Source organism: Malus domestica, chromosome 11 (assembly GCF_042453785.1).
Source record: "Malus domestica chromosome 11, GDT2T_hap1".
Classification (NCBI taxonomy): Eukaryota; Viridiplantae; Streptophyta; class Magnoliopsida; order Rosales; family Rosaceae; genus Malus; species Malus domestica.
The window spans coordinates 7,696,068-7,721,881 of record NC_091671.1 but is presented as its reverse complement, the minus strand read 5'-3'; the positions used below and the strand labels follow the sequence as shown (position 1 = coordinate 7,721,881).

General features: G+C 38.2%; 4 protein-coding genes and 1 pseudogene across 6 annotated transcripts; 2 read left to right on the top strand and 3 right to left on the bottom strand.

Moving 5' to 3' along the window:
• Nucleotides 1-2,273: 2,273 nt before the first annotated feature.
• LOC103447502 (transcription initiation factor IIA large subunit) lies at nt 2,274-7,829 on the bottom strand. Its single transcript, XM_008386698.4, has 11 exons — nt 7,455-7,829; nt 7,037-7,204; nt 6,764-6,937; nt 6,444-6,495; nt 6,311-6,369; nt 5,953-6,078; nt 4,105-4,239; nt 3,206-3,269; nt 2,927-3,087; nt 2,731-2,814; nt 2,274-2,641 (listed from the first exon to the last, which is right to left on the bottom strand). The coding sequence occupies exons 1-11, from the start codon at nt 7,569-7,571 to the stop codon at nt 2,618-2,620; spliced, it is 1,164 nt and encodes a 387-aa protein (XP_008384920.3). The 5' UTR covers nt 7,572-7,829; the 3' UTR covers nt 2,274-2,617.
• LOC114819860 (U2 spliceosomal RNA) lies at nt 3,709-3,891 on the bottom strand (annotated as a pseudogene).
• A 2,441-nt stretch (nt 7,830-10,270) lies between the features above and the next one.
• LOC103447689 (uncharacterized) lies at nt 10,271-15,577 on the top strand. 3 transcript variants are annotated; one of them, XM_029088346.2, is made up of 12 exons: nt 10,271-10,564; nt 10,665-10,754; nt 10,913-11,035; nt 11,310-11,477; nt 11,567-11,650; nt 11,784-11,920; nt 12,226-12,270; nt 12,624-13,451; nt 13,714-13,893; nt 14,246-14,374; nt 14,559-14,660; nt 14,751-15,577. In XM_029088346.2, exons 1-12 carry the CDS (start codon nt 10,544-10,546, stop codon nt 15,391-15,393), a joined length of 2,550 nt encoding a protein of 849 aa, XP_028944179.1. In that variant the 5' UTR covers nt 10,271-10,543; the 3' UTR covers nt 15,394-15,577. The 3 variants fall into 3 exon arrangements, with proteins under 3 accessions (XP_028944179.1, XP_028944178.1, XP_028944177.1); XM_029088345.2 differs by having other exon boundaries at nt 14,243-14,374; XM_029088344.2 differs by having other exon boundaries at nt 14,240-14,374.
• A 2,259-nt stretch (nt 15,578-17,836) lies between these two features.
• Nucleotides 17,837-20,496, top strand: LOC103420469 (protein PLASTID TRANSCRIPTIONALLY ACTIVE 16, chloroplastic). Its single transcript, XM_008358533.4, has 5 exons — nt 17,837-18,520; nt 18,777-19,229; nt 19,347-19,415; nt 19,637-19,695; nt 19,787-20,496. The coding sequence occupies exons 1-5, from the start codon at nt 18,074-18,076 to the stop codon at nt 20,319-20,321; spliced, it is 1,563 nt and encodes a 520-aa protein (XP_008356755.3). The 5' UTR covers nt 17,837-18,073; the 3' UTR covers nt 20,322-20,496.
• Nucleotides 20,497-25,012: 4,516 nt separating this feature from the next.
• Nucleotides 25,013-25,618, bottom strand: LOC103447504 (transcriptional regulator TAC1). The gene has a single exon (XM_008386701.3). It carries the CDS (start codon nt 25,616-25,618, stop codon nt 25,013-25,015), a length of 606 nt encoding a protein of 201 aa, XP_008384923.3.
• Between the last annotated feature and the right edge of the window lie 196 nt (nt 25,619-25,814).

Sequence of the window (25,814 nt, the reverse complement as noted above, 5' to 3'; positions counted from 1 at the left end):
AACTCACAAATACATGTCATCATCTGGATGTAATCTCGTGTTGCTTCGTTCATAATCTATAAATGGAGGATGAGTTTTCGGGTTACAGTATCATGGAATAATTTCTTGTATACGTGTGAGTAGATCTTACTCTTCAACAGATAAAGTTAATTCAACACAAATTTGACACTGTACAATAGGTCAATTATCGTCCCTATTCTTTGGTCAATTGCTCCACCAAGCTTGGGGCACAAGCCAACGCCTCAGTGCACATGACCGTTAAACGAAAATTCCGTTTTTCCAACCTTGCGTCCACCTCCATAACCGAACCCTTAATTTTTGCGAAGAGAGAATTAGTCATGATTAAGCACCATTACTATCTATATCTTTTGGGTTAAATTTCATACCCTTTTATAAACCTCTACATGCAGTAACCCTAATTGTCAAGTCATCAGAGAGACAGACCTGATTTTGTACGTAAATTTCGAACAAGAACTTTGAAAAAGTTTCGTAGAATCACCCGAAACAATGGAGATTTACAATGCTTGCAACCTCAAAGCCGATACAGGGAAGGCTCCAACTAGGTTACAACGGCGTGCCCCGGTGTCTCTTCAGCTTGATCAAATCGCAAGCACTGCCTCCACCAACCCTTTATCCAACGAGGATGCTTCAATGACGATCCCATTACTGTCTCCGGTAGTCATTCCATCTCCAAATCCAGTGGCAGTGGTGATAGAAAAAGGCGGTGATCAGAACGTGAGAAGTAGTATTGCACCGCCCTTTCCGACTGCAGGTGGGTGGCAACACCCGGCTGCAGGCGGCTGGCACCACCCAGCTCTGGCTCCATTTGTGGATCCCTCAACGTTGTTTACCGTGTTTCAAACCCAGTGCATGATCGTGAACCAGTGCAGTACTGACATCTAAAGATTTCGACTTGGTTAGGGCTTGTTTTTTGAGAGGGGCTTCGCCTGCTGCCTGTGTAGAACAGAGTACAGATCATTCTCAAATATTAACCTGCATTTCTCCACGGTTTCTGATTTTATTTGACTTCATGATTTTGTATGGTTTTTTGTTTTATTTTTGTGATTTTGTTCATTTTTTTTTCTTCTAAAATTTGGGAGTTGGCTACAATACTTACATGTATTTAATACAATTACTATCTGACAGTCGAGATGATGATTGTATTAAATAAATGTAATCCTAAGGTCGTGGTAGAATTGTTGGTTATTACAATGGCAATGTGTTCAACAATTAGAGGTCTTTTTCTCCACTTCACAGTTTATCTTCCATTTTTGTGTAGCAAGGGCGCGTCCCCTTTGCTTCTATAATAGAGGCGCTGTAATAGGCGCGCTTGGCTAACGAATAAAAACCTTTGTCCACTTTCATTGGTCTAGTCCGGTCATTGCTTATCTCTTTCTGCTCTATCGGTGAATTGGGGGAGGTGAAAAGGCGAAAAATAGGGACGAGTTTTCTATTCGGCCAAGCCAATCCCTTTCTGCTTGCTTTTTGTCTGTCTACAAGCTTTATGATTCGATAACTGGTACACCAGATGCGCGTCCTTTCCAGTCCGGTCCTCTCGTACTAGGGAAAGGTCCTCCCAATGCTTCAACGCCTATACCAGATATGGACCTAACTGTCTCATGATGTTTTGAACCTATCTAACATTCCGCTTTAATTGGCGAACAACCCAACCCTTGAAACATACCGAAGAGCCATGTTTCTTAAAATTTAAAAAAAAAAATTTAAAAAAAAAAATATTTCAAGTTACTCTATCAAAACCACCCGAAAAATGGAGAACTGCTTCAGAACCGCAGTTGTTTGATGGAACCAAACAAATCATTACTAAAGCCAAGTAGAACAAAAAAAAGGAAGAAAAAACAGGGCCCATGTATGCAGTTGACTCAGAATCAGTCCCAATTTTTTAATTAACTCAGAACTAGAGATGCAGGATTGAGCACATACAAATGCAGGATCAAACGCTTTTAAACACTTGAGCTACAAACTTACAAGCCCCCTTGCTTGGTTATTGTTAACTTGTCTGAAAAAAAAAATTGTAAGAAATCTACATTTCTAGGCTCAAAGATCCCAAAACATAAATCAACTGTCGCATTTCAGACCAAAAAAACAGCATCTGCCGTGTTAGAACCCCGATACTACATTTTTATTCCGTAATATAATTATCTAAATTGCCAAATCTCCCCTGTACACAACTTAACGGCAAATCTACCTTAATTCGACAGACAGTGTTTACCAACCCTAAGTCTAAACATAAAAATTACCGTAACTAGGAAGAGTTTTCCCTAAGGATAATAATCGAATCGCATCGTTGACCAATAAATCCAAGTATACAGAGTTAATGGAGTTGCATTCCATCTACAAAATACTAAACGTAGGAAACGCCTTGGTAGCCAATCCCATTTTTAAAAGGCCAAAAAAGCTCCTCCTGTATGTACAAAAGGCCAACATCCATCCCAATCTTTAAAAACAAGTATCTAGCATTGTCTTTCTCTTCCCCTCAAGCTCTCTCTTAATAACAATTCAGAAAGAAAATTAGGAAACACCTGATGACATCATCTCGGACTTTGCTCCGCTAGGGCAACCCGCCGCTAATTGGCAAAATAGGCTTTCTCCAAGAAAATCAGAAGTCAAATTCTCCGGTTGCCTGTAAAAGGCAGCATTCCAAAAGAAAGGTCACGAGGATAACAAGAAGAAAAGGAATGGAGAATATCAACCCTTTAAAGTACACTTTACCTTATTGAAGAGAATATCCTTGTTGTTTATGTGCATAATGCCGTCCTTCAATGTGCACTTCCACTTGCTCTTGGTGCGCGTTACCTTCCCAACCAAGTACACAAGAAGACAGTTGTTAGTCATATTTGAGAAAGAAAATTGAAAACCCATATCGAGCCTAAATATTATAGCCATAATGCTGCAGTGAGAGAGACACCTTGTCAAACTGGGCCAAAACCAAATGTGCTGTGTTAAGCTCATCTCCTTGGTCCACATCATCCAACTCATCGTCATCATTTTCATTCAATGGGGGCTCATCGTCGTCATCATCTCCCAAATCATTTTGAACAACCGGAGCTGGAGTGCTCACAGGTATATCTGGAGGTTAAAAAATGATGAGAGAAGGAGGCCTCAACATCACAGAGATTGATTTACAACACTAAACTTATCCACTCCTACGGTAACCACAATGTTCATAAGTTTATCACTAGATTACCATGGGGAGCAGGTGTGCTGGCAACATTGTAGTCTTCATTGAAAGTTCCTTGATAATTGTATATCTGTAGGGAAAGGGGAGGAAGAGGCAACAGTTAGTAAGTAAAAGAAAATGATCAAATATTAAGAACAGATGCAGAGCAGAGTAGAGCAGAAAGAGGGACAGTGAAAATAACGAAACACAACTTATCGGATAAAGAAATGACATACATCTAAAATTTATACTTCAGAGACTTTAGACATTAAGTCAAGGGTTAAAGAGATACTGGCTACTAATACCCGGCAAGAGACTGGCTAGAGTCCAGAACCAAAATATGAACCACCAAGTAAAACCCTCGACGTAATCCAAACAAGAGAAAACAAAATCCAAGATCCTAGTACTCTATCCAAAGACATGCACCATTTGTCCTTGACCATTGATATCACAGTTGACTCATTTAGGGGTGTAAACTACAAGTTGAATACTTATATATATAAGTCCCAGACTTCTTCCCACTCAATAATTCAAGTTAGGGTCCTCCAGGCAATAGTGCACTGCATGGGCGACACTTAAAATCCCCAATGGAAGTCACCCTGGTGGGCCCTAGAATAAATGAATTTAATACCATGTGGACCACTTATCAAATATTAAATTGATAAGGACATATACTACACTTGATCTTTAGCCAAAAAGGTAGAGAAAAATAAAAGGAATACAAATTTGATGCCAATTCCCACATTAACACACTCTTGTTTGCCAAAGGGAGGGAAAATCAACCTCCGTAAACCAACAAAACAGCGGAATGCAGATCAATGGCAGCCACTTGTATGTGTAACTCTAAGATTATATATTATAGAAGGCAATACACTATATAAGCAAATAATTTGTGATATGTATAAAAATTTCAGAACAGTCCTTACATTGGGAGTAGAAAGCTCATCATAAGGATCAGGAATTGGACCATCAAGTTGAGGAATCTTGGGAGTTGAACTTCGTACACGAGTTAACATCTCACTCCATGCACGACTGGCAATAGAAGTGCTCCCTCCACTGACCTGAAAGTTTATCATAAACGATTAAAGAACACATAACAAAAAGACTAAACGCAAAACTTGCTGGTTTATAAGTGTTTTTCCATGCTCTGGATAACTTGAATTCATAAAGATAAAGAAAGAACTACTAATAGTAGCAACAGTGTATTACTCCAACAAATACATAATATATGTAAAAAAAGTATTAAGTTACTTAAATGCCTAAAGATATGACTAGTCACATACCACTGTGAAGTGCAGAAGATAGTTTTATCTAAATAAAGTGCCAAGATTGAAAACTTGCGGGCCTGCCTGGAATATTTGCAGCCTTATTGCTAGCTAAGTTGCAAATGTAATTTCTCATTTTATTTAATTGGTCGGAAAGAGAAAGATAAACAACAGTGATCCCACCCATATTTTACAGCTACAAATATAAACTATATTCCCATGACACGGAAAACTATTAGACCATAAAGGAGAAATCACTTGCAAAAGAAAATTGCAATAACAGTGATCATCATATAAGAGACCATTTGAGTCCAAGTCCTAAGTTGAACAACAGGTACTGTGACAAAACCTACAAAACTAGCCCAAAGAGAAACAAATATCTAACATAAATGAGAAGATGGCTTTCCAAAGCAACGAAAATACACCTTTGTCCTTCTTTGAGCACATTTCCATTAGAATCATTCATGATTTTTCTACCTTTCAAATTCCACTTTTAGCACATCCTACTTGTGCTAACATTCACCGGAAATTGAGCAATTCCACAAACCCAATCGAATCTTTTCCACTTTTAACACATCCTATACTTGCAAGGCCATCAACCCCAATCAAATCATTTCATAAAATAAACAGATAATTTTCCTTCAAATTTTATACTGCTCCAGTGAGTGCACAAATGAATGGGACAAAAAATTTCATATAGCCAAGCCAACCATTTTATGCTTTTATGAGAAAACAGTTTTTTTTTTCCTCAAGAAACAAAATTTATTGACCAAATTAATTTATAAAACAATACAAAACCGGAGGGACCATTGGCATGAAAGAACAAATCAAGAATAGAAAATGACAAAAACAGTCTCAAGCAATCAATTTTCCCTCCTTTTCTTATAAATCCTGTACGGGCAGACTTGCTCCAGGTAACCTTTTATTCCTAACAACTGAATACACTTATAACTCACCAAAGGAGAAAGAAAGAAAGAAGAATAACCTCAGCTTCACGAAATGAAATCAGAGAGAGAGAGAGAGAGAGAGAGAGAGAGAGAGAGAGAGAGAGAGAGAGAGAGAGAGAGAGAGAGAGGGAGTTTTGAGTGATCACATATGACTGAACAATGCCAGTTATTACATAATAGTTTATGCCAGTTATTGCATAACAGTTTATGCCAGTTATTCCATACCGCCTAATCCAGCCTCTATAGCTCATTAAATCGTCCAAAACCATGTCCCACCAAAATATACAAGTCACCTAAAGATTTGAGTTCAGTTAAAGCCTGAGATAATTTGTATTTCATTGGATAAAGAATTCTCAGGTCACATTTTCTTCATATTTTCAAATGCCAGTAATCTAGTCTTAGATTTTACAAAGCATAGATACCCATCCGGAGATTCAAATAAATAAAAAATTTCACTGATACAATGGATGAATGCTAAAGAAAAATGTATGACATCATGATCATCAGACCATCCACACCAATCTTGTTAGGAAGTTAAGGGAAAAAAGCAGGAAAATGAAACCTCAATCTCAAACTTCTCAGGTGCAGCATCTCCAGCTCCATCTTGCTGGGGTATAAAGCCACCAGCTTGATACTGTGCAGGAAAATCTTCACGCTTTCGCTTTGCAGAATTCATCTGGAGAAAGTCCTGAAATTTTCTTCAACATTACGATAATGACCAACTATAATGGTAATTCAACAACACCATCTTAATTTAGATTGTATCTCCTTGACAAAGACCAAGTGAAAAACATAAGAAGAAACTGAAAGGAGCAATACACACCAAAGAAATTCAGAACTCTTTAATCATGATTTTTCTTCATACCCAGAAACCAGTCCATTTTCTGCAATTTGAAATTGTAAATAATAGCAGGCATTACCTGTGTTGGGGGTTGATGAGAGGCCCCTCTATCTACCTCATCCCGCCCTTCCACGTAAGCTACACCAATAAAATGTGAATTAATACAGAACTCTCGAGAGTAAAGCTCTATCCAACAATACCATCCAACTTACCAATATTAACATCAAGAGGGGGGCGGTGGTTCATCCAAGTAGAAGGGGGTTGCTGCAAACAGAACAAAGATAATTTAGGTACTCTTATACCAATACAGTATTACTGGAAGTTTATCACAAGAAACGTGTGTGTAAAGAGAGAGTATGAACATAAAATTACATAAAGTGATGTAATATAATCACCGCACTATCCTTAGCTTTGCAATTTATAATAAATAATTACTAACCATTCAAGGTACTTTGATATTTCATATTTGTTGATTAGCAAAGAGAGTTGGTAGTATTTAGTAACCAGTGAGAGAATTTCATTGCGTGTTTACCATGTAGGCGCTAGGTCTTCCACCTTTCGTCTCTGCATTGACACCACCATTACTGCTACCGGACTCGTTTGCAGAATAGTCACTACCTCCAGTAGGGATGTTATACAAGTTGTCCCCAGTTCCAGGTAGAGGCGTTTGAATTGGGGTTGCAGGAATTGGGGTTTGCAACGGCGTCTAACATTCCAATGAACCCACATCAACAATGTAATGTAACTTATTTAAGAGAAGATTTTGATTACAAACATAGAATAAGAAAACACAGCAAAATCTCACTGGAGGGAAGAGTATCTCAGCAGTGGGAGTTTCGTACTCCTCGGTCCCTTCATACGGTACATTGAGATCGTGAACTGGAGTAACACCACTGCCAGGTGTTCCCTTTGCTGCCGACCTCTCTATAGGATTATTTACTACACCAGCCTGCATGGTTTTCGCTTCCCATATCTGAAATTTACCCCAAATTCAAAAATTAGCTATACCGTAGCTCTTTAATGGCGTCCCAACAAAACAATTAATCCTCGCATAATTCAAAACCCTAGAAATGGATCAGATCGAACTCTAGAACCACTCCGCCAGAAAACCCTAAATCTATCAACACAATAAAAAAAAACCTAATCTTCAATTAACATGCAGAATTCAAACAATCGAAAACGAAAACAAAAACATGAAGATTGAAATCGGAAATTGAATTTACTCCTTGAAGCTCCTTCAGAACGTCTTCCCCGGGGCCGTTGTTCATGAATTCCTCGCGGACCTTGTTGATGACATCCTCAATAACACTAACGTAGACACTGCTCGTGGAGGCCGCCATCTCTGAAATCTCAGCTCCGCCTACCTCCGATTCTCGTCAAGCAAAAGGCAAAATCGAATCGAAGCTTTCCCGGGAGAATCGGGGCACAGAAACTTTCAGCGCAGATAATCGATACGAGTTTGAAGACCTAACATGTAATTAGGGTTTGGATTTGGGGAGTGTGAGTGTGAGAGAGAAGAGAGAGAGAAAGAGACAACGGCGGAGGATAGAGGTCGACAGCGAGGAGAAAGGAAGAGAGAGGGGCGGACGGGAAATGAAGATTAAAGAGTGGAATATAAATAGGTTTGCATCCGATTACATGAGTCGGTCCACGTGGCGAAATCTGCACGTGAGAGACTAAGCTTAAATCTTATTCTCCATAGGCTATATGCAGATTTTTCTTCTTCAAGTTTTGATTTTTATTATGTATGGTTATTCGATACAACGATATCATTTACACCGGTTATAAGATGAGCTAAGTCACGTAATGAATCAACTATTATAATTTCTATTTAGGGGAATTGAATTTAACCCAAAGGAAAATTTTGTGCTACCAGTCCATGCTTTTAGTTTAGACGTCAGCGACAATCTTCTTAAAATTATTATTGGTTTCTTCACTCTCACTTTCTCTTTACTTTATTTGGTCTTGAATTGTTGCCCTGAAACGTCGTAGTTACCGTGATAGTTCACCTTTTGGCTCATGCACACAGATAACACAAAGTTTTTTATCCAGTTATCACCTTTGATGTTGGGAAGCTAAAGCCATGAAACATCTCGAATTGCCTCGGGATCAGGTTTAGCCATAATGACAATTTGAGATTAGTCGATGCTCTGATATGGCTTTTGGATGTCGTGAGGAAGTGGAGCGGTGACATGATTTTATCTTTTTTAATTTTTTTGTTTCTTATTAATAATTTTCAAGAGTTGTATTGGAATTTGGTTTGTTTTCTCTTTTTAGGAAAGTGTGCTAGTTTGATTGCTCCCTATAGAAGAGTTGCTTGATTTTTATATTCTTTTTGGTGTGCTACCTCTTTTGGATCTATATGTTAAGGGTGGAGTTGTTTGATTTGTTGGATCTACTTCACTCAATGTTCTGGAATTGTGGCGTTGAGTAGGTGATGCGGTCGACTCATTGACATCGTATTCCTTGTCCCAATTTATGATTTAAGATTTTGTTCTCACATGATCTTCATGTAACATGAAATTTAATGGTTTTGTAAGTTTGTTCTCACATGTCCTTATATCAATTTGTATAATCTTGTGGTTCTCGATGAGTTTGAACAAGTTCATAAATTCTACTCATTGTTTTGCGAGTTTAGACTTGAGTTGCAAGGACCTTTTTGGGGCCGACTTATTCATAATATGTTTTTATAATGTCATTTTATCAATGAATGAAATTTCGTACCTTTTTTTTTATTTTTTAAAAACCACTTATTTATGAGAACAAAAAAATCACAATATTGTAGTACTAAGGTTTGTTCATTTGCCCTCCAAAATATATCACAAGAAAGTAGTATAAAATTTGTTTCAAAGGCACCCAATGCTTGGTCATAAACATCTTTAAGATTCCAAAAATGAAGTAGGATTCTCTCCCCTCCTATTACCATCATTTTTCATCCCCTCCTCCCACACTTTCCCTTTTGCCTTATTCTCTATATAAAAAATTCAAAACAAGATATAGACGTGAAGTAATCGCAACAATTTAAATAAGAGGGGATGAAGAGGAAGATGAATTAGAAGGGGGAGAGAATCTTACTCCTCTAAAAGTGTGATACAAGATCCGATCAAGATAAACGAGTTGCCAAACATTACAAGGCGCCCGATGGGTTGGGTAAGCAATTGGCCATGTATCGTTTCCCATGTTGCACCTCATTACAATTCCTATATCACAACCTTTAAGCCCAAGGACGACAAAATGGAACATTCACTGCGACGAGCAAAGAACGCCGCTAAAGTTGTCAGAGAATTCGCTGCTCAACTCTAAGGAGGGCTAGCTAGCTACTTGTTGACAACAGAAAATTAGTAAACACAAGGCTACAAGGCTTACAATCAAACACATGCTTAAACAATTCTCTTTGATATGTGATGTATACTTATTAAACGCAATCGACAACTGCAACATTGTAAGTAAAACATTTTTGGCTGAAGTTATATTTTCTTATCACATTTATTAGAGATGAGGGAAGAACGTTGGCTGTTCTTTTTACAGGGAATTTATATAGTAAATCAAAGTAAACGAGAAGCAGCCACTTAGTACTATGATTTATTGGTATTTCTCTTCACCTGTAAACATTTCAGGTTCGATTATCACACAGTGAGAGGTTTCAAGTTCGATTATTGTCAAAGACGAATTTAAACCACATTATTGCTAACCCATTGTAAGGCTAGCCCTCTCCCCCACTCTTTTAGCGTAGATAATATCGTTTATTCAGAAGAAAAAAATGTAAATGAGAAGCAATTCCCTTGGACTCAAGGTATTGTGTGATTTATGAGATGCTTGAAGGCAAGATTGAAGAGTGGGACAATGTTGAGGCATTTGTTAAAAATATGATGTTACTTATGTTTATCTCTCACTTATTTTAATATTCGATCGTTATATTGAATAAACTGAAGAAGACAAAGATTAATAAAAATGTGCTTGAAGAACACGCCCTTTTTCACTTTTTTACACACTTTTATTAATTTTTTTTGATTGATTTGATGACTAAAAATTAAGAGATTTATGAAAAGTTAAAATGAGCGTGGATAAGAATAGATATTGTAATTGTAAGGATATATACTTTATGAATTAGGGCATTTGGCGGCTAATCTCTCCTACCGACCTTGAGAGAGAGTTCTCCCACTGCCGCCCACACACACACACCTCGCGTAAAGCTCAAACCACACACCCCTCGCTCTGCTACCATCTCCCCCTCTCTCCCTCCTCATTCCATACAGAAAGTCTTCTTCTTCAACCGCCGAAATCTTTGAGCTTTCATCGCAAACCCTAAAAAATGTCTGGTGGGTTTTTCAGGGTAAGTTGTATCTGATTTCGTCTCAATTACCTAACCCCAGATCTTCTCATTCAGAAACCCCAAATTTACTGATCGATTAATTTGGATTGTGTTTGTTCAGGGTACGTCCGCTGATCAGGACACTAGGTTTTCCAATAAGCAAGCGAAGCTGATGAAATCTCAGAAATTTGCACCTGAATTGGAACATTTGGTTTGTCTCTTTCCCCTAATTTTTTGTTCCAGTTTAATCGAAATTTCAATTCGCATATAAAATTTGTTAATTTTTAAGAATGGGGTATTGCTTAAGTGTTGATGAAATCGGGTGTGACCTATTGTTGTGGTTAATTGTGCATGAATGGTGTGTTGTAGGTCGATATAACGAAGGTGAGTATGGATGTTATGCGCCCGTGGATTGCTAATCGAGTAACGGAGCTTCTCGGATTCGAAGATGAAGTTCTCATCAACTTTATCTATGGTCTTTTGGAAGGAAAGGTAATTTAATGCTTTACATGTTTAGTGCTTTGTCCATGGGGTGAGACTAGCTGATAGGTACTGTTTATCACTTTTCGTTCGAATGCACAAGTATGTCTAGTTAATAATGAAGGTGAACTATATAAATTCCTGTCATTTCCCTTCACCCAGGTTTCAGCTTGTGGTAATTTTGATAATTTATTGTTAAGATTTGTTGGTATGAGAGCCCCGGTTTTGTGCGTTTGTGGTTAAGAGTAATGTTGTTTGAACTGCATCTGTTTGCTACAACTCGCAGGTGGTGAATGGGAAGGAGATTCAAATCTCGCTTACTGGATTTATGGAGAAAAACACTGTGAAGTTTATGAAAGAGCTTTGGACGCTGCTTATCAGTGCGCAGAACAATGCTAGTGGCGTTCCTCAACAGTTTTTAGATGCCAAACAAGAAGAAGCACGGAAAAAGAAGGTTATTATATTTTCAGTTTCACATTGTGTTCCAAGTCTGTTGAGATGATTCAGCTTTATTTAATGATATCGTGTTATGGATTCTTGCAGGAGGAGGCAGACAGGTTTGCAAGTGAAATTCAGAGAAAGAAAGAGAAGGAGAGGATAGATCAACAAGAGATATTGAAGAAGATGGTAATAATATTTCATGCTGGAGATCCATTCTCTAGAGCTCGGTTGTTTTGTTTTAACTTCCGTTTGTGTTTTCATGAATTCAGCTAGCTTCTGCAATTATTTGGGTTCATTCCTTTTCCTCAAACTACTGTAGGAAGAAGGGGCTGACAAGAAAGCAAACAGTGCTGCATTGGAGCCAAGCACAAAGCATATGTCGCCAAGGGATTCAAATGATTGTTATGAGGATGAAAGAGGAGCTGAAAAGAGGATTGGTGTGAAGGCAAGGAACAAGTAAGAAATTCAGAATTGTTTTACCCATTCATTAGTTCTGTTGTTTCGTCTGCTGTCTAACTATGCTTTGCACTCATGCATAAAAACTTTTCTCTATATGGGAATTGTTTCTTTTCAGTATTAGTAATCATTTGTCCACTTATGCTTTACTTTCTTGTTCTTTAAATATATGGAATAGTGTAGGCACATATGGTTTGATTGTCTACATGATCTGATGTGAAAGTTCTATCACTTTTTTTCTTTCTTTAATTTTCCAGTGTAAAATCCACAAAGTTGTTCTAAAGATTATGTGTAATCTCCTGCAGGGTTTCCAGATCTCCAAATTCTGAAAATTCATCTTTGTCTCCTCGGTAATTATCTTGACTATCATTTTCTGTCATTAATCTTCAATACACTGATTGGTTGCTGTAGAGCGAATAAAATTTAGATTTCAGTTCTTTTAAACAAAGGTCCACCTTGTAGGTCCATTAGTAGGTCACATTCTAAGCCAAAAGTTATGCCGAGTATGTTTTGTTATTGAAAAGAATAAACTTGTAATTTATTCTCTTGCTTGAAGGTTTTACTGTTTTGAGTTTCATTTGTTAACTGGAGTTAACATTTTTTTTGAGATATTGCCTTTATCAAGTGTTTCTCATGTATCATTGATAATTCGATTTTAGATTTCCTGATTTTTTTGAATCTCACTATATTTATAATTGTTTAGTGAAAGACACCGATCAAGAAGTATTTCCAAGTCACCAAAAGCATTGAGACGATCCATTTCTTCTGATAGGAGTGATCGCTCTCCACCTAGACGGCCTATTACAACTGTTCAGAGGCATTCGCCAGAGGGATCAACCTCCCCAAGAGGAAGATCACGTAATTCCAGGCAAAGATCTAGATCAAATTCCCAACAAAGATCACCCTCTCCGTATCGGCGTAGAGTACGTTCTCCATATTGGCGTAGACCTTCACCTGTCCGGCGCCGCAGATCACCATCACCTGTCCGGCGCCGCAGATCACCATCGCCAGTCCGGCGCCGCAGATCACCATCGCCAGTCCGGCGCCGCAGATCACCTTCGCCAGTCCGGCGCCGTAGATCACCTTCGCCAGTCCGGCGCCGCAGATCACCCTCGCCAGTCCGGCGCCGCAGATCACCCTCGCCTGTTCGACGTCCCAGATCACCCTCGCCTGTGCGACGTCCCAGATCACCCTCACCTGTCCGACGTCCCAGATCACCCTCACCTGTGCGGCGTCGCAGGTCGCCCTCTCCTTTGCGACGTCGCAGATCTCGCTCACCTGTGCGTCGCAGATCACCCTCACCTGTACGACGGGCGTATCGAAGATCCCCATTGAATACACGGAACAGGTATGTGTCTCCCTTGCAACATAGGTCACCAGTTCGCAGCAGGAGGTCACCAACTCCTCCGCATAGGTCTCCGTCTCTGCATGATCGAAGTTCATCTCCTATTCAACATGGTTCCCCCTCGCTAATCAGGAGAACATCAAAGCTTCAGAGATCTCCCTCACAATCTCCTCAAGAAAGAACCAGGTTTATATAACTAAGTTTTTTTGAGAATTCTGTTTGTTTTATTCCTGTCCCATAGGCTTTCATTTGGTGCATTGAATGTTAGATTTAAGCACATTATTGAAGTTCTGTAGTTGTAGTCATTTTGTGAGATTTAAGTTATGGAGAAGCTTTCCTTGTAAGGGCTTCTGTTGCATATTGTCAATAGTTCTTTGCTTCCTATTTAGATAATTCTTTATAAGGCATGATGAGAAAAACGCCAATCTTATGAATAGCAATGTTACAGGTCCCGTGAAAAAATTTCTCCTGTGCCACGCCAGTCTAGCTCGTATGGGTCATTGCAGAGGGAATTAAAGAATGGGAATGATTCGCGTAAAAGAGCACCAGATTTGTCGCCATCACCAGTGAGGTCTCGTTTACTCTCAGAATCTCCACCAGGCGTAAGAAGTGATAGTGAAGAAAAGAGGTATTCATCTTGGCTGCATGATTGATTCATATGATCTTACGACCTTATGTTAAGACCCAAGCTTCACGTCTTACTCAATGTAATAGCAGTAGCAATGTATTATCTGTAGTAACCAACTTTTAGAACAACAACCCTTCATCTTCCTTACAGTTTTCCTTATATAGCCCTCAGCTATCTTAGCTGCTAAACTACCTACTAACCACCAAGCTAACTAATCCATTTTTCCTGCCCACTATCAGTTATACAGCTAACTAATTATGCTGAGTCATCATCCTAGTCAGCATCCTAACACGTTAGTCTTTGATTAATTTATTAGCTTTGTACTTACTATTTCATGTTGCATTAGAAGAAGATTATCTAGCCCAGATGAGAGTCCAGTTAGACGACCAAGGGAGCAAATGACTCATGATGTTAGCTCAGGTCCTCCAAGGAAACCAAGAGAACAACAACTTCGTCGTGGAAGTCCAGACATAAGTGAAGAGTAAGAATTGAACTATACTAGGTTACATTTGAATTTGAAAATTTATCAAAATTGATATTCTTTTTTTTTTTTTATCATTTATCATAGTACTATTTGTCCAAAATAAATAAATTGTCATAGCGTTAGAAGATTTTCATTCTTTCAATTTATCTTTACTAATTTTGGATTTTTGGTCCGGTATCAGTAAGCTGATAGCCTCTCCTGCTAAGGTTCGTAACAAGGAAGAGTACTCTCGAAACCGTCTGGATAACAAGGACTTAAGAAACAAGGAGCAGGAGATGAAGAGGTAAATATGCCTGGGACACATTTTATCATGCATTCATGATTACTTGGATGCACTTAGTTTGTTGGTCTGACATTGTTACACTCCTGACAGTGGCAAATCTTCTGGGAGGGTGGTTCCTGAAAGTCCTGATCAACAACAGGCTCCAACCATATATAAGGACTCTCTACGTGGTGAGATGCAAAATCCCGATGAGGGTAGAAAGTCTGATGAAAAGAACCGTTCTCATTCAAAAAATTCCAAGGACAGTGATCGGCATCGCAAAACTGGATCTGTGCACTCATCCATTGAAAAGGTTGATCATAGTAATCGAAGTGGTATTGTTGATTCTGGTTCCGAGGAAAGTGAAAAATGCAGAGGTGGGGAAAAGGGAAAAAGAAAGAATAAGAGATCAGAGAGGCAAGAAGTTACTTCAGATGATGATTACAGCAATGATTCTGAAATAGATGAGAGGAAGGATGCTAAAAGGAGAAAGAAAGAGGAAAAGAGATCAAGGAAGGAGAAGAAGCGCCGAAGACGTGAGGAGCGACGTCGCAGAAAAGAAGAACGTCGTGCAGGGAAGATGAAGGGGAAGAATTACAGTGATGCTTCTGCTTCAGATGGTGAACATGTAGGCAGGAGGGAGCTTCATTCAAATGACAATGAAGAGAAGGAGGATGGTCAGAAGAAACTTGAGATTGAGTTACGCAAGAAGGCTCTTGAATCACTTAAAGCAAAAAAGGGCATTAGTCACTAAATTTTTTGCTGTGTTTGGACATTATGGTGTTTTATCTTTTCAATCCGATTAAGTAACAACATTTCAGATTTGTTAGGATTATAATTTGTATGAATGCAAGTATTTCTATGTTTTGGTTACTGTTTAATGTAATCTGTGTTTACTGCTGGCAGCTTAAGTGGATAAATGAGGATTTCCTGAGCTATTCTCTTGAGTTCAACTTTATGCAGACCTTGCTGCTAGATTTTCTGGTAATGGTTGTCCTTTGTGAATTGTGAATATGATTTGTTGTTCTATAGGATGTCCTCATAATATGGATGTGGAGCTCTTACATTGCCCTTACATAGGTTTTTGTCTGATTTTGATTTTGAATTGAGTTTTAGATCTAGTTTTTCTAGTTGTCGAACACTTCATTCATTATATTTTTGTATTCGGGTATTGTTAGCTTATTTTATGTGCAAGGTTGGTTACAATTTTGGGTAGAGTTTGTTTTGGTTTGCATGATTGGTTGGCATTATTTGTTTCTTACGGCGTAAAGAACCTGAAGGTCTTGTCTGTTTCAAAGATGAGAATTTACTAAAATTAGATTTCTGGTTAATTGGTAGATGAAATTTATGTCAACTAGGTGTGAACTACTTGAGCAGATCATGTGCAGATTCACATTTTGACCATTGATTCAGGTACTTTTCTATGCCTTTACGGGCTCTTTTAGAGGAACAACTCAGTGTCTTTAGGAGAATCCTTTTTCTCCTCTTTCAACTCTCTCTCTCTCTCTTCCCCATCTAGTTAGTATATTGTTGCTACTTTCTTACTCCATTTGTGTTTACATTTTAAGGTTGGCAGCTTGAGAGTGGACTTAATTTTTCTAAAATTCTCCATGGTGCTATGGTCTTGGATTTGTCCGGTCCTGATGTTGATACCGGCCATAAGGTTGATTTGGATGGTAATGGTTAATACTGTATGAGGAGGTGTTAATGTCACTTCTGAAATTCTCTTATGTGAAGCATTTAATTCTGATAGGATAATTTGTTGCTTGGATTAATACTTTTCTGTCATCTGGCAGTTCTGTATTGTGATTTTACTCGTTCATTTAGACATATGGCATGTGAATCTTTGGCTGCAGTTTTGACTCTTTTTTCTTTTCAATAGTCGGTTATAAGTATTTTCTGCATCTTGGCATGGATTTCTATTCATTTTCAGAATTACAATGACAATTATTTTTGATGTATTACTGCCATTTGCAAAAGGATTCTATTGCGGTATTATGCTTAACTTCGACATTGATAGATGGTTTCCGTTGCTGATGCAAGTAGTTTGTTACTGTGAATGCTAGCATTTAAATAGCAAATGATTGTGTGAGTTTTGTTGGAGATGTGTAGCATGGAGTTGTATTCGTAACGTGTTGTCTGACTTTGCACAAGCAGATGAAGCTTATGGTTACGGACTTGGATGCTGATACCAACGGTCATCGAAGGGGAAGGATGAGAGCTGATCTGTTTTGTAATGACGATCTCGATGAGCATACTAGTATGCTAGTATATTTTGCTTGCCAGGTTGTGTTTAGGTTTTCGGTGGGCTTAGACTGAAAATTTGTTTTCGAGTTCCTCGGAGTTGATATTTTTATTCTGGCAAGTCCCTTTTTCGTTTCCCACCCTCACCCCATCTGTCCACCTTTCGCAGATAGTCCCCAGCGAAACTCCCATCCAATAGGTTGTAACATCCCTAGTAAATTTGCAGTTCCGATCTTTTTTTTTTTTCTGTTGATTTTATAGCGAGCGATGGTCGACTGAAATCATCTGTTTGAATACGAATGTTGTCGATTTGAATCTGTTTGTAGTTGTTATGGCATGGCTTGGTTATTGTTGTGCAGGTTTGAAAGCCTAGTATAGGTTGTGCATTGTGCAATGCCAATCTGTCTTATTAGCTTGAATTCCATGTTACATCCAATGACTTCAAAAGAATTGAACGAGGAGCCGTATGAGGTAAAAATCTCATGTACGGTTGGTTCTATAGAGTGGCAGTAAGGTGACTTATCTGTCAATTTTTCCACTATCACCAAAAAAATCAAACTTTGCCTTACGGAAAGTTGCTAGAGTTTACTTTGGCTGCGTGCCCTTTTAAGGCTTGCCGTTGAATGTCGCTTCTCGGTTGTTTTGCCATTTAGTCCTGGGTTTAGCAGAAGTCCTGGATGAGATTCTGCTAAGTAACCGGAAAAATATATCCGTGTGTCTGCATCTCTCCACATCTCCACTCATGTGATCCACACCCGGTGAATAAGATTTTCGCCTTCTCACCGGGGTCTTGTTCTTAAAGTTACCAAGATGTCTTGCTCGCTCTTTTTGGTGCTTCGACGAAACTGAAAATAATTGACATTGGGTAATTGTGATCATATTACGCATACGCGGGCCACGCCTATCTTATTATGTCTATGGTGTGTAGAAATATCGTTGCTCTATGTCACTTTCTGGTGGTTCAATCCGCCATTAGAATTCTTAGTGTCCAATTTTTCTCTAGTAGATAGGGCATGCCATGTGGCGCCCTTTCATTCGCCTGCTCCCACACCCTCCCATCCAAAATCCAGATAATATTCGTGCCAGGGGGGCAATTCAATTGCCACATGCTCGTGGTGAGCTGGGGGTCTCTAGTCATGGATATGCAAAAAATCTGAATTGTGAGGGAAAAAAAGCCACACTTTGCATCAATGGCTGCAACTCTCACTTCCAATTCCTTTCTTCTAACCTCCACGCCCAACTCGAGAGCAACAACCCGTAAGAACGCGAGGCTCTCGGTCTTCGCCAAGAGGGGAGGACCCTTGTCTGCATTTCGGTTTGGCAAGTCCGGGGACAATGGTTCAGTGTCGGACGAAGGCCAAGCTGATGACTCCACCAATTCCAGCTCTTTCCGGTTAGATTTCGGAAAAATTCCCGATGTAAAGGCTTTGATCCCTGTTGTGAGTCGGCCTTCTTTAGGCCTGTCGTTTGGGAACCAAAGAGCCAAGGACCCTGGAACTGTGTTCGTTGCTGGCGCAACCGGGCAGGCAGGGGTTCGGATAGCGCAGGCCCTTCTGCGCGAAGGTTTTAGCGTACGGGCTGGTGTGCCTGAGCTTGGTGCTGCTCAGGAGTTGGCTCGAGTTGCTTCTAAATACAAGGTTAGCTTCTCAAACCAATTTTATGCAATGTGAAGTAGAACAATTTCCGCTTCGACTATGGAACTGATGTAACTTTGTCTAAAAACAACTACGATGTCTTTTTTCGACGGGTATTATAATTTATAATGCTGTCCTAAACAATGAAACCAACATCTAGTGTCGATAGCTTTAGTGGTAGAACACTTATCCTTCGTTATGCAAGCATTTTGTATACTAGGCCTAGGATTTTAGCTCCTACTTCTATCGAACACTGTAGATCATATCAAATGAAGAATCAAAACGCCTCAACGCGGTTGAATCCGTCTTCCAAGATGCTGAATCCATTGCCAAGGCCATTGGAAACGCCAGCAAAGCCGTTGTCACCATTGGCCCTGCCGAGAATGGTCCAACGACGGAAGTCACCCCATTCGACGCCTTGCAAGTGGTCCAAGCTGCCCAACTGGCCGGCGTTGGCCATGTGGCGATAGTCTATGATGGGAACTCAGTGGGAACGTCAACGTACAATGTACTAGATGGCATATCCTTATTCTTCAACAACCTCTTCTCACGATCTCAGCCGTTGTCAGTCTCTGAGTTTTTGCAAAAAGTCATCGAAATGGACGTTAGCTACACGTTTATAAAGACAAGTTTGACGGAAGATTTTTCGCCGGAGAGCTCTTATAACATTGTTGTGTCAGCTGAAGGAAGCAGAGCTGCAAACGACTACAAAGTAATGTAATGTATGCAATACAAGTGTAATGCTTTCTTTTTATTTTATTTTCGTTTTTATTTTTTGACATTAAAATTTCGTAGTTTGTCCTGATAATATTGAACATTACTCAAGTAGGTAGCCAAGTCTCAGATTGCAGCTCTGGTGGCAGATGTTTTCTCGAACACTTCTGTGGCGGAAAATAAGGTACACAAAACTGATCACATTGCAGATCACATTTTTTGTCAAGATGAAACCCAATTGGGCTCTATCTATCTTAGCGGGTTTGACCGTTGTAATAAACGTGATCGATCAAACATTACTCTCTTTTTATTTTCTTCCCTTATGTATATATTATACATTGATATGTTACTGATGCATTCCATTTTTCTGTTGATTTAAATTGTTTATTTTTTATGCTTGGCAAGGTTGTGGAAGTATATACCGATCCATCCGCACCTTTGAGGCCTGTAGATCAGCTTTTCAGGTAGAACCCTAATCATATTTCCTTATTAAAAAAACGCATTATTTTTTATGGAAACTTTTTCCAACCATTGTGCATGTTTTATTGGCTTTAGTACCATCCCTGAGGATGAAAGAAGGAAAGCTTATGCAATAATGGTTGCGAAGGCCAAGGCGGAAGAAGAGGCAATAATAGCTGCTGAGAGAGCCCGCGAAGCAGCTGAGGCGACGAAGAAACTTGAAGAAGAGGTAAAAAAGCTGACCGAGCAAGAAGCTCGCTCCACGAATTTAGCTGAAGACGCTCAAGTGAAGGCTGAGGCTGCAGGGGCCTCAATAGATAGCCTTTTGAACAAGGCAAAAAACATTGGCATGGGGATGTCGTGGAAAAAGTTTAGCACACAAGTTGCGGACACAGTTCAAAACTCAGAGACGCCAAAAGTGCAGATTGCGACCGTCAGAGGACAGGCAAAGGCTAGGACTTTATCTCCGCAGAAAGCGGTTTCCAAGCCAGTTACAACTCCCAAACCAGCTTCTTTGAAGCGTAAGGAGCAGCCAAAGCCTAAAGCTAAACAAACAGATGAGAAGAAAGAAGTGAGGAAGGTGTTCGGGGGCTTGTTTACGCAGGAAACTGTGTATGTTGACGAAGAGTGAGACGATTAATTACTTGCCAAGTACCATGTATAGTCTTTTCAGACTACTTTGGTGAAGAATGTGCAGTAGTTTGTTTTGTTATTGAAATTTGAAAGATGGTTAAGTTTACATATCAGTTCTAGCAAATAATGTGTACTCGTTAAAGTTTTTTCTCAATGAATAATGAATTAATCTCTTTTGAGTTCTTAAAACTTCAAACCTTAATTAAGTGAACTTTGCAAAAACACCATATGAAGAACTAATTGCAGAAACTGTTGACCTAAGTTATACTAAACTTAAAACAAATGCGGTCCGCTTAAAACACAAAATCGAATTGAAACACTAATAAAATGATTCAAAACACCTATCATATGATTCCGGATCAAGTTCAAAACTTGGAATACACGTGGTGACGTATATTAACAACACATTTTGTGTAATATCCTAGTGGATATGGTGTTGGGTTTGTAGAATTATCAGAGAGACGGACCAAAGACCCACTTCCAACAACACTGATATTATCCTCAACTTGATAATTACCACTTGTACAATTCATCAGGTGTGGGGTTTTATCACGAAAGGTCTCAATATTAGTTGTAGTGAGATGAAGATATTTAAACTCTTATTTTCTCATAAATACGGTCGATGTGAGATATTTCAACACGCCCTCTCACGTGGGACCCAATTAGTGGGTCACACGTGGGAGATCCATGCATCGACGACCAAGTGGAGCCAAGGGAACTCACCATACACGTGGAGCCAAGGGGACCTACCCATCACGTGGCAATATGGGCTCGCTTCCTGGCTCTGGTACAATGTAGAATTAGTAGATAGACAAGCAGAAGGCTTACTTCCAGCAACACTGATATTCTCTCCAACTTGATATTACCATCTACACAATCCGTTAAGTGTAGAGTATTAGTTGGAGTGAGGTTTAGGATATTTAAACTCTTTTGTTCTCAGAGATACGATCGATGTAGGATATTTCAATAGGGTTTCCACTCATGCATTTTAGGTTCGAGACTCACCCCTCCCCTATTAATCTTGATTTACTCATAAACAGTAAGTAGAGTCCAACTATTTATCCCAACTTTTGAATATCAACTTATCTCCGACACTATATTTTCCATGAACTCAGTCAAAAACAAATTAAATAAACTGAAAAAGTTCATACTCCGTTGAAACCCTAACCCCAAAAATTAGGTTCAGAGCACTCAGTCACATTTGTTGTGAATAAAAAGTTATACGTCGGTGCCTCTTGTACTACTCGTTAAGAAATTAAACCAAACTCATTGCTCCTAAAACTTGAAAAAATATTCAAGTCAGGAAGTTGAAGTTAATAGGTTAGCTCGAGCCTCCATGGTTCCATATAGTTTGTGTTTTTACTTTAAATTCGTAGAGATATCAACAAAAAAGTGACCTCACAACAAATTACTATAGTTTGCTTGTCAAGGGGGTTAATTATGACATTCAGCTAACATCATCTCTCTAAAATTTGGTTCCTTCTTCCAAGAGCTATTAGGAGACAAACGGAGACTGTTAAATGGCTTACACATATTTTTATTGTTGTTGTTTTTTGTACTTCTTACTCTTCCATATTTTATATTTGTCTATTTATCAGCCATATATTATTTCATCATCTGATTCTAACTCTAACATATAATAGGATGCCCTTTGCTTTGATAACTTAAAGTCAAATATGACGCTGATGAACTTTTGTTTTTTTCTCTTGTTCTATTTGTTCTTGAATTATATACACTATATATGTGCTATATGTATATGTGTGATATAAACTGTGTACTATTTTCTATTAGCGTCGAGCACAACAAGATTAAGTTTAGGAGAAAGATTTACAAGAAACGGTTTTACTATCACAACATCTTGATTTAATAATACACTACTACATATAAGTTTCTCTCATGACATTGCATTATTAAATTGTAACAATAATATATAGCATAGTTTAATAGTGCTTGCAACAATAAAAATATATATATAGCATATATACACACTATACGACTGTAGATATGGGGGAAAATAAAGTATGGACTATCAAAATAGATGCAGGATAAGTGCTCGACTATTGACTAATATCATGGCAAAGTGAGGGCGTGGAGTGTTGAGAAAGTTAAGGGCCATTATATGCGTAAGTGAGGGCGTGGAGTGTTGAGAAAGTTAAGGGCCATTATATGCGTTAATTTTAGTGTGAAACATCAACTTTCTTTATAAGATTAGAGAGCATATGTTTATGCACATTTGAAGGCCATGGTTTGCATGTACTCATTTAGTTAAAATTGCTCACTTATTAGGATCAATAATTTTGTTATAAGTGAAGAGGCATGTAAAGATGTTAAGTGTTGTCCACCACTGAAAAGTTATTAAAGAACTTTGCATATGTCTTTGTAAGGAGTTTGACTACTTTCCTGTTGTGGATTAGCTATAAAAATATGTTAAAACTAACATTATTCTTGATTTAGGGTGGAATCTCAACCTATTTCTCATGTCACTTTTGCCTTGATTCGTTCTTGATACTTTCCTAAGTATCTCTCCATGTCAACATAGGATATAAAATTTTACAAATTCTTCAATACAAAATAGAACTTTTTTATTTCCACCAAAGACACTAATAAAACGTGTTTACAGCATGCTTAGTACTTTTCTAGATTTGTAAAAAGCTTATGTGAGCATATTTCCTAATACTATGATGACCAATATCAAGAATTCATTTATCAGACAACCAGATACTGGCTTTTCATGCTCTTCTTATCCCAATTCTTACATGCTCTTCTTATCCCAATTCTTACCTGCTCTTCTTACATATTACATGGAGTTATTAGATCCTTTGAATTGTGAGATTTGTGCAGAAGTATACACTCCATTTAGTGAGTGAGCAAAAGAAATTGTACAATAATTATTGATATTGATTGAAATTTTCCTTTTAACAAGTGCTAACCAAAATAGAGGAAGAAAAATTAAAGAAAAACAATGTATGACAAGCCAGTTCAATGTACTACGTAAAGGCATTGAAATTAAACTCCTTTTACAATGCAGATTATCTAACCTGATAATAAACGCCTACGAATATTCGTAGTAGTAAGTTAATTGAGTACTATGGGTTGAGATACTTTAATAATGATTAAACATAATTAATAACGAAAAAACGTTTGTGGAAACTTATATATATATAGCTATGTATGCTTAGTAATGAATAATTATATCGATTCCTATCAATAATAGAGATTTTTTTTTTGGTATGATACATCAATAAATGAGTTAAATCAGATATACTAACCCGTGGAGATGTTTTCAAAACAACGTTAAAAAAAAAAAAAACAAGGAAGAAGAAAACAGAGTTGGGAGTCCCTTGTAAAAGTTAAAATCAAAATAACAATACCAATTCAAAGAGCAATGGTAATCAATTGCAGATAGTAAGTCCTTTGTAATCGTACTATAAGAACATATTCATGCTAATTTGTTGAAATATTGGGGTTCAACTACCCTTGTAATTATTTTTGTGATCTTTCTTATTCTAGATACAATGTAGATGTACATTAGGCGTGAACAGATTGAATGGATCCCAAATATGGCTTGATCATAAGATCTATATACTGAAGCCAAAGTGTACATGTACCTATACTGCTCTTCCAGTAAAATATAACGAAGTCTTATTCAAACACTATTTTTCAAGTTAATGGACACACACACGTACAAATTGCTAATATGCTTGCCAATTAAAATGATTAATCGTAAAAAAATTAACATCTCAAAATGTATATAAGTACACACACATGTATAGAGAGAGAGAGAGTGAGAGAGAAAGAAGGGTGTTCAGACATAAGATGCTGAGTATTTTAATTACACCATATATATTGACAACATTATTTGCACAATGTAGTATTTGATATGTATGGGCCAAGAAAAAGAAAATCGGAAAAACTTACGACAGACATAATCAAATTAATTAGTCCATGCATTAGATACTAATATCGGCTACATTACTAAGCATATGACTAATTTTTTCACATCCAAAGCACCAACTCGGTCTTTCTCTTAATATGCATCCTTTTGCTTAATTTGAAGATCATGGAATTAACTCTTCCTATATCTCCTCCCCTCCTGTACAAAAAACGAGAATTAATGGGACAGCGAGTAGCTTGTGGAAGTACGAATTGGCAAGTCATGAGATGTGCGCAATCATAAAGCGCGCATAAGCCTTGGCTACATGTATCTGGCTAGGGTTATGTCAAATGTCTTCAGCAACATCGGACATTTGTAAACCCTAAGTTCTACACAACAAAGGCATATAGCTTTTTCATTTTTCCTTGCATACTGATTCAAGGTATTTATAAACACGGTCTATCAATCACTAAAAGGGAGTTTTATAATTCTCTTCACCGAATCACTAGTTTCAGTTGCTTGATCGATCCTTAAGGCTAAATAATGTATATAATTCAGTCAAGGTGCATGCGCTTTGAAACTCAGAAATATATAAAATCTGGAAAATTTTCAGATTTTCTTTATATTGAAGATTTGAACTGTCAAATTGAACCCTTCCCAACAAAAGGTTAATTATGTACGAATTCAAATGTGAAATTCTATACACAACGCCCATAAATTATGAATCAACAATATAAATTAATAAATGAGTTAAAATGTATAAACATGAAAGAGATTAACGATACCGGGATTGAAATAGAGTAAATTCAGACTCATCAAAAGAACTTTCTTGTAGTATTTTCCGTTGATGACGATGAATTTTGAGGCTCAGGTCCTAGTCTAAGCTCAAGGTCTAACTGCGAACCTGATAACTGCAAACTCTTTTCACTTTGATCCCCATGAACTTGTGGTATACCTGGATTTTGATGATGTATGTTATGTGATGGTGTTTGAGAAAATAGTGGGAGTTGTTGGATGGTTGTGTCGCTTTCTTCATCGAGAAACCAAGGCCATGGTGCCCTTGTTGTGCTTCTATCAATATCATGACCAATAGGCTTATCGTGTTGCAAAGAATTGATGGTAGGGAGTATTGGAGAGTACGAGGATGGCATCTTTGGGATGTCCAAAAGTTTTTGTTGTTGTTGGTGTTGGTGTTGGTGTTTAGTTTCAACAGTATTAGATGAGGAGACTTGCTTGAGCTTGGCTTTGTCTTTTCGGTGAATGTTCATGTGCCCTCCTAAAGCTTGTGCATTAGAAAACCCTCTTTTACAAAAATTGCATTCATACGACTTTGCTGCTTGTTTGCTTGCACCTTCTTGTTGTTGATCATCCGATGTCATCACCTGGTCTGAATTTTCTTGATTTGCCTGATTAGACTCCATTGCCAAAACCAAACAATTAACTGAAAAAGAGAGAAGAGAGAGATACAGAAAGGGAGAGAGAGAGGTTGAGAGATGGGTCAACTTGTTGGTAGTGAAGAATTATATATTAATTTTGGGAGAGAAGGAAGGCCTGCATTCTAGATATTAATAACCTGGAAATTACGTACCATGCTCTAAACAATTTAATTTGGGTAGT

Coding starts and splice junctions, on each gene's coding strand:
- LOC103447502 (XM_008386698.4), bottom strand. CDS start 7,571: ATGGCGGCCTCCACGAGCAGTGTCTACGTTAGTGTTATTGAGGATGTC. Junction 4,240..5,952: donor CTGAGAAGTTTGAGATTGAG/GTTTCATTTTCC, acceptor ATAAACTTTCAG/GTCAGTGGAGGGAGCACTTC. Junction 3,088..3,205: donor CAGCACACCTGCTCCCCATG/GTAATCTAGTGA, acceptor TTTAACCTCCAG/ATATACCTGTGAGCACTCCA.
- LOC103447689 (XM_029088344.2), top strand. CDS start 10,544: ATGTCTGGTGGGTTTTTCAGG. Junction 10,755..10,912: donor CACCTGAATTGGAACATTTG/GTTTGTCTCTTT, acceptor GGTGTGTTGTAG/GTCGATATAACGAAGGTGAG. Junction 13,452..13,713: donor TCTCCTCAAGAAAGAACCAG/GTTTATATAACT, acceptor GCAATGTTACAG/GTCCCGTGAAAAAATTTCTC.
- LOC103420469 (XM_008358533.4), top strand. CDS start 18,074: ATGGCTGCAACTCTCACTTCCAATTCCTTTCTTCTAACCTCCACGCCC. Junction 18,521..18,776: donor GAGTTGCTTCTAAATACAAG/GTTAGCTTCTCA, acceptor CGAACACTGTAG/ATCATATCAAATGAAGAATC. Junction 19,416..19,636: donor CTTCTGTGGCGGAAAATAAG/GTACACAAAACT, acceptor ATGCTTGGCAAG/GTTGTGGAAGTATATACCGA.
- LOC103447504 (XM_008386701.3), bottom strand. CDS start 25,618: ATGGAGTCTAATCAGGCAAATCAAGAAAATTCAGACCAGGTGATGACA.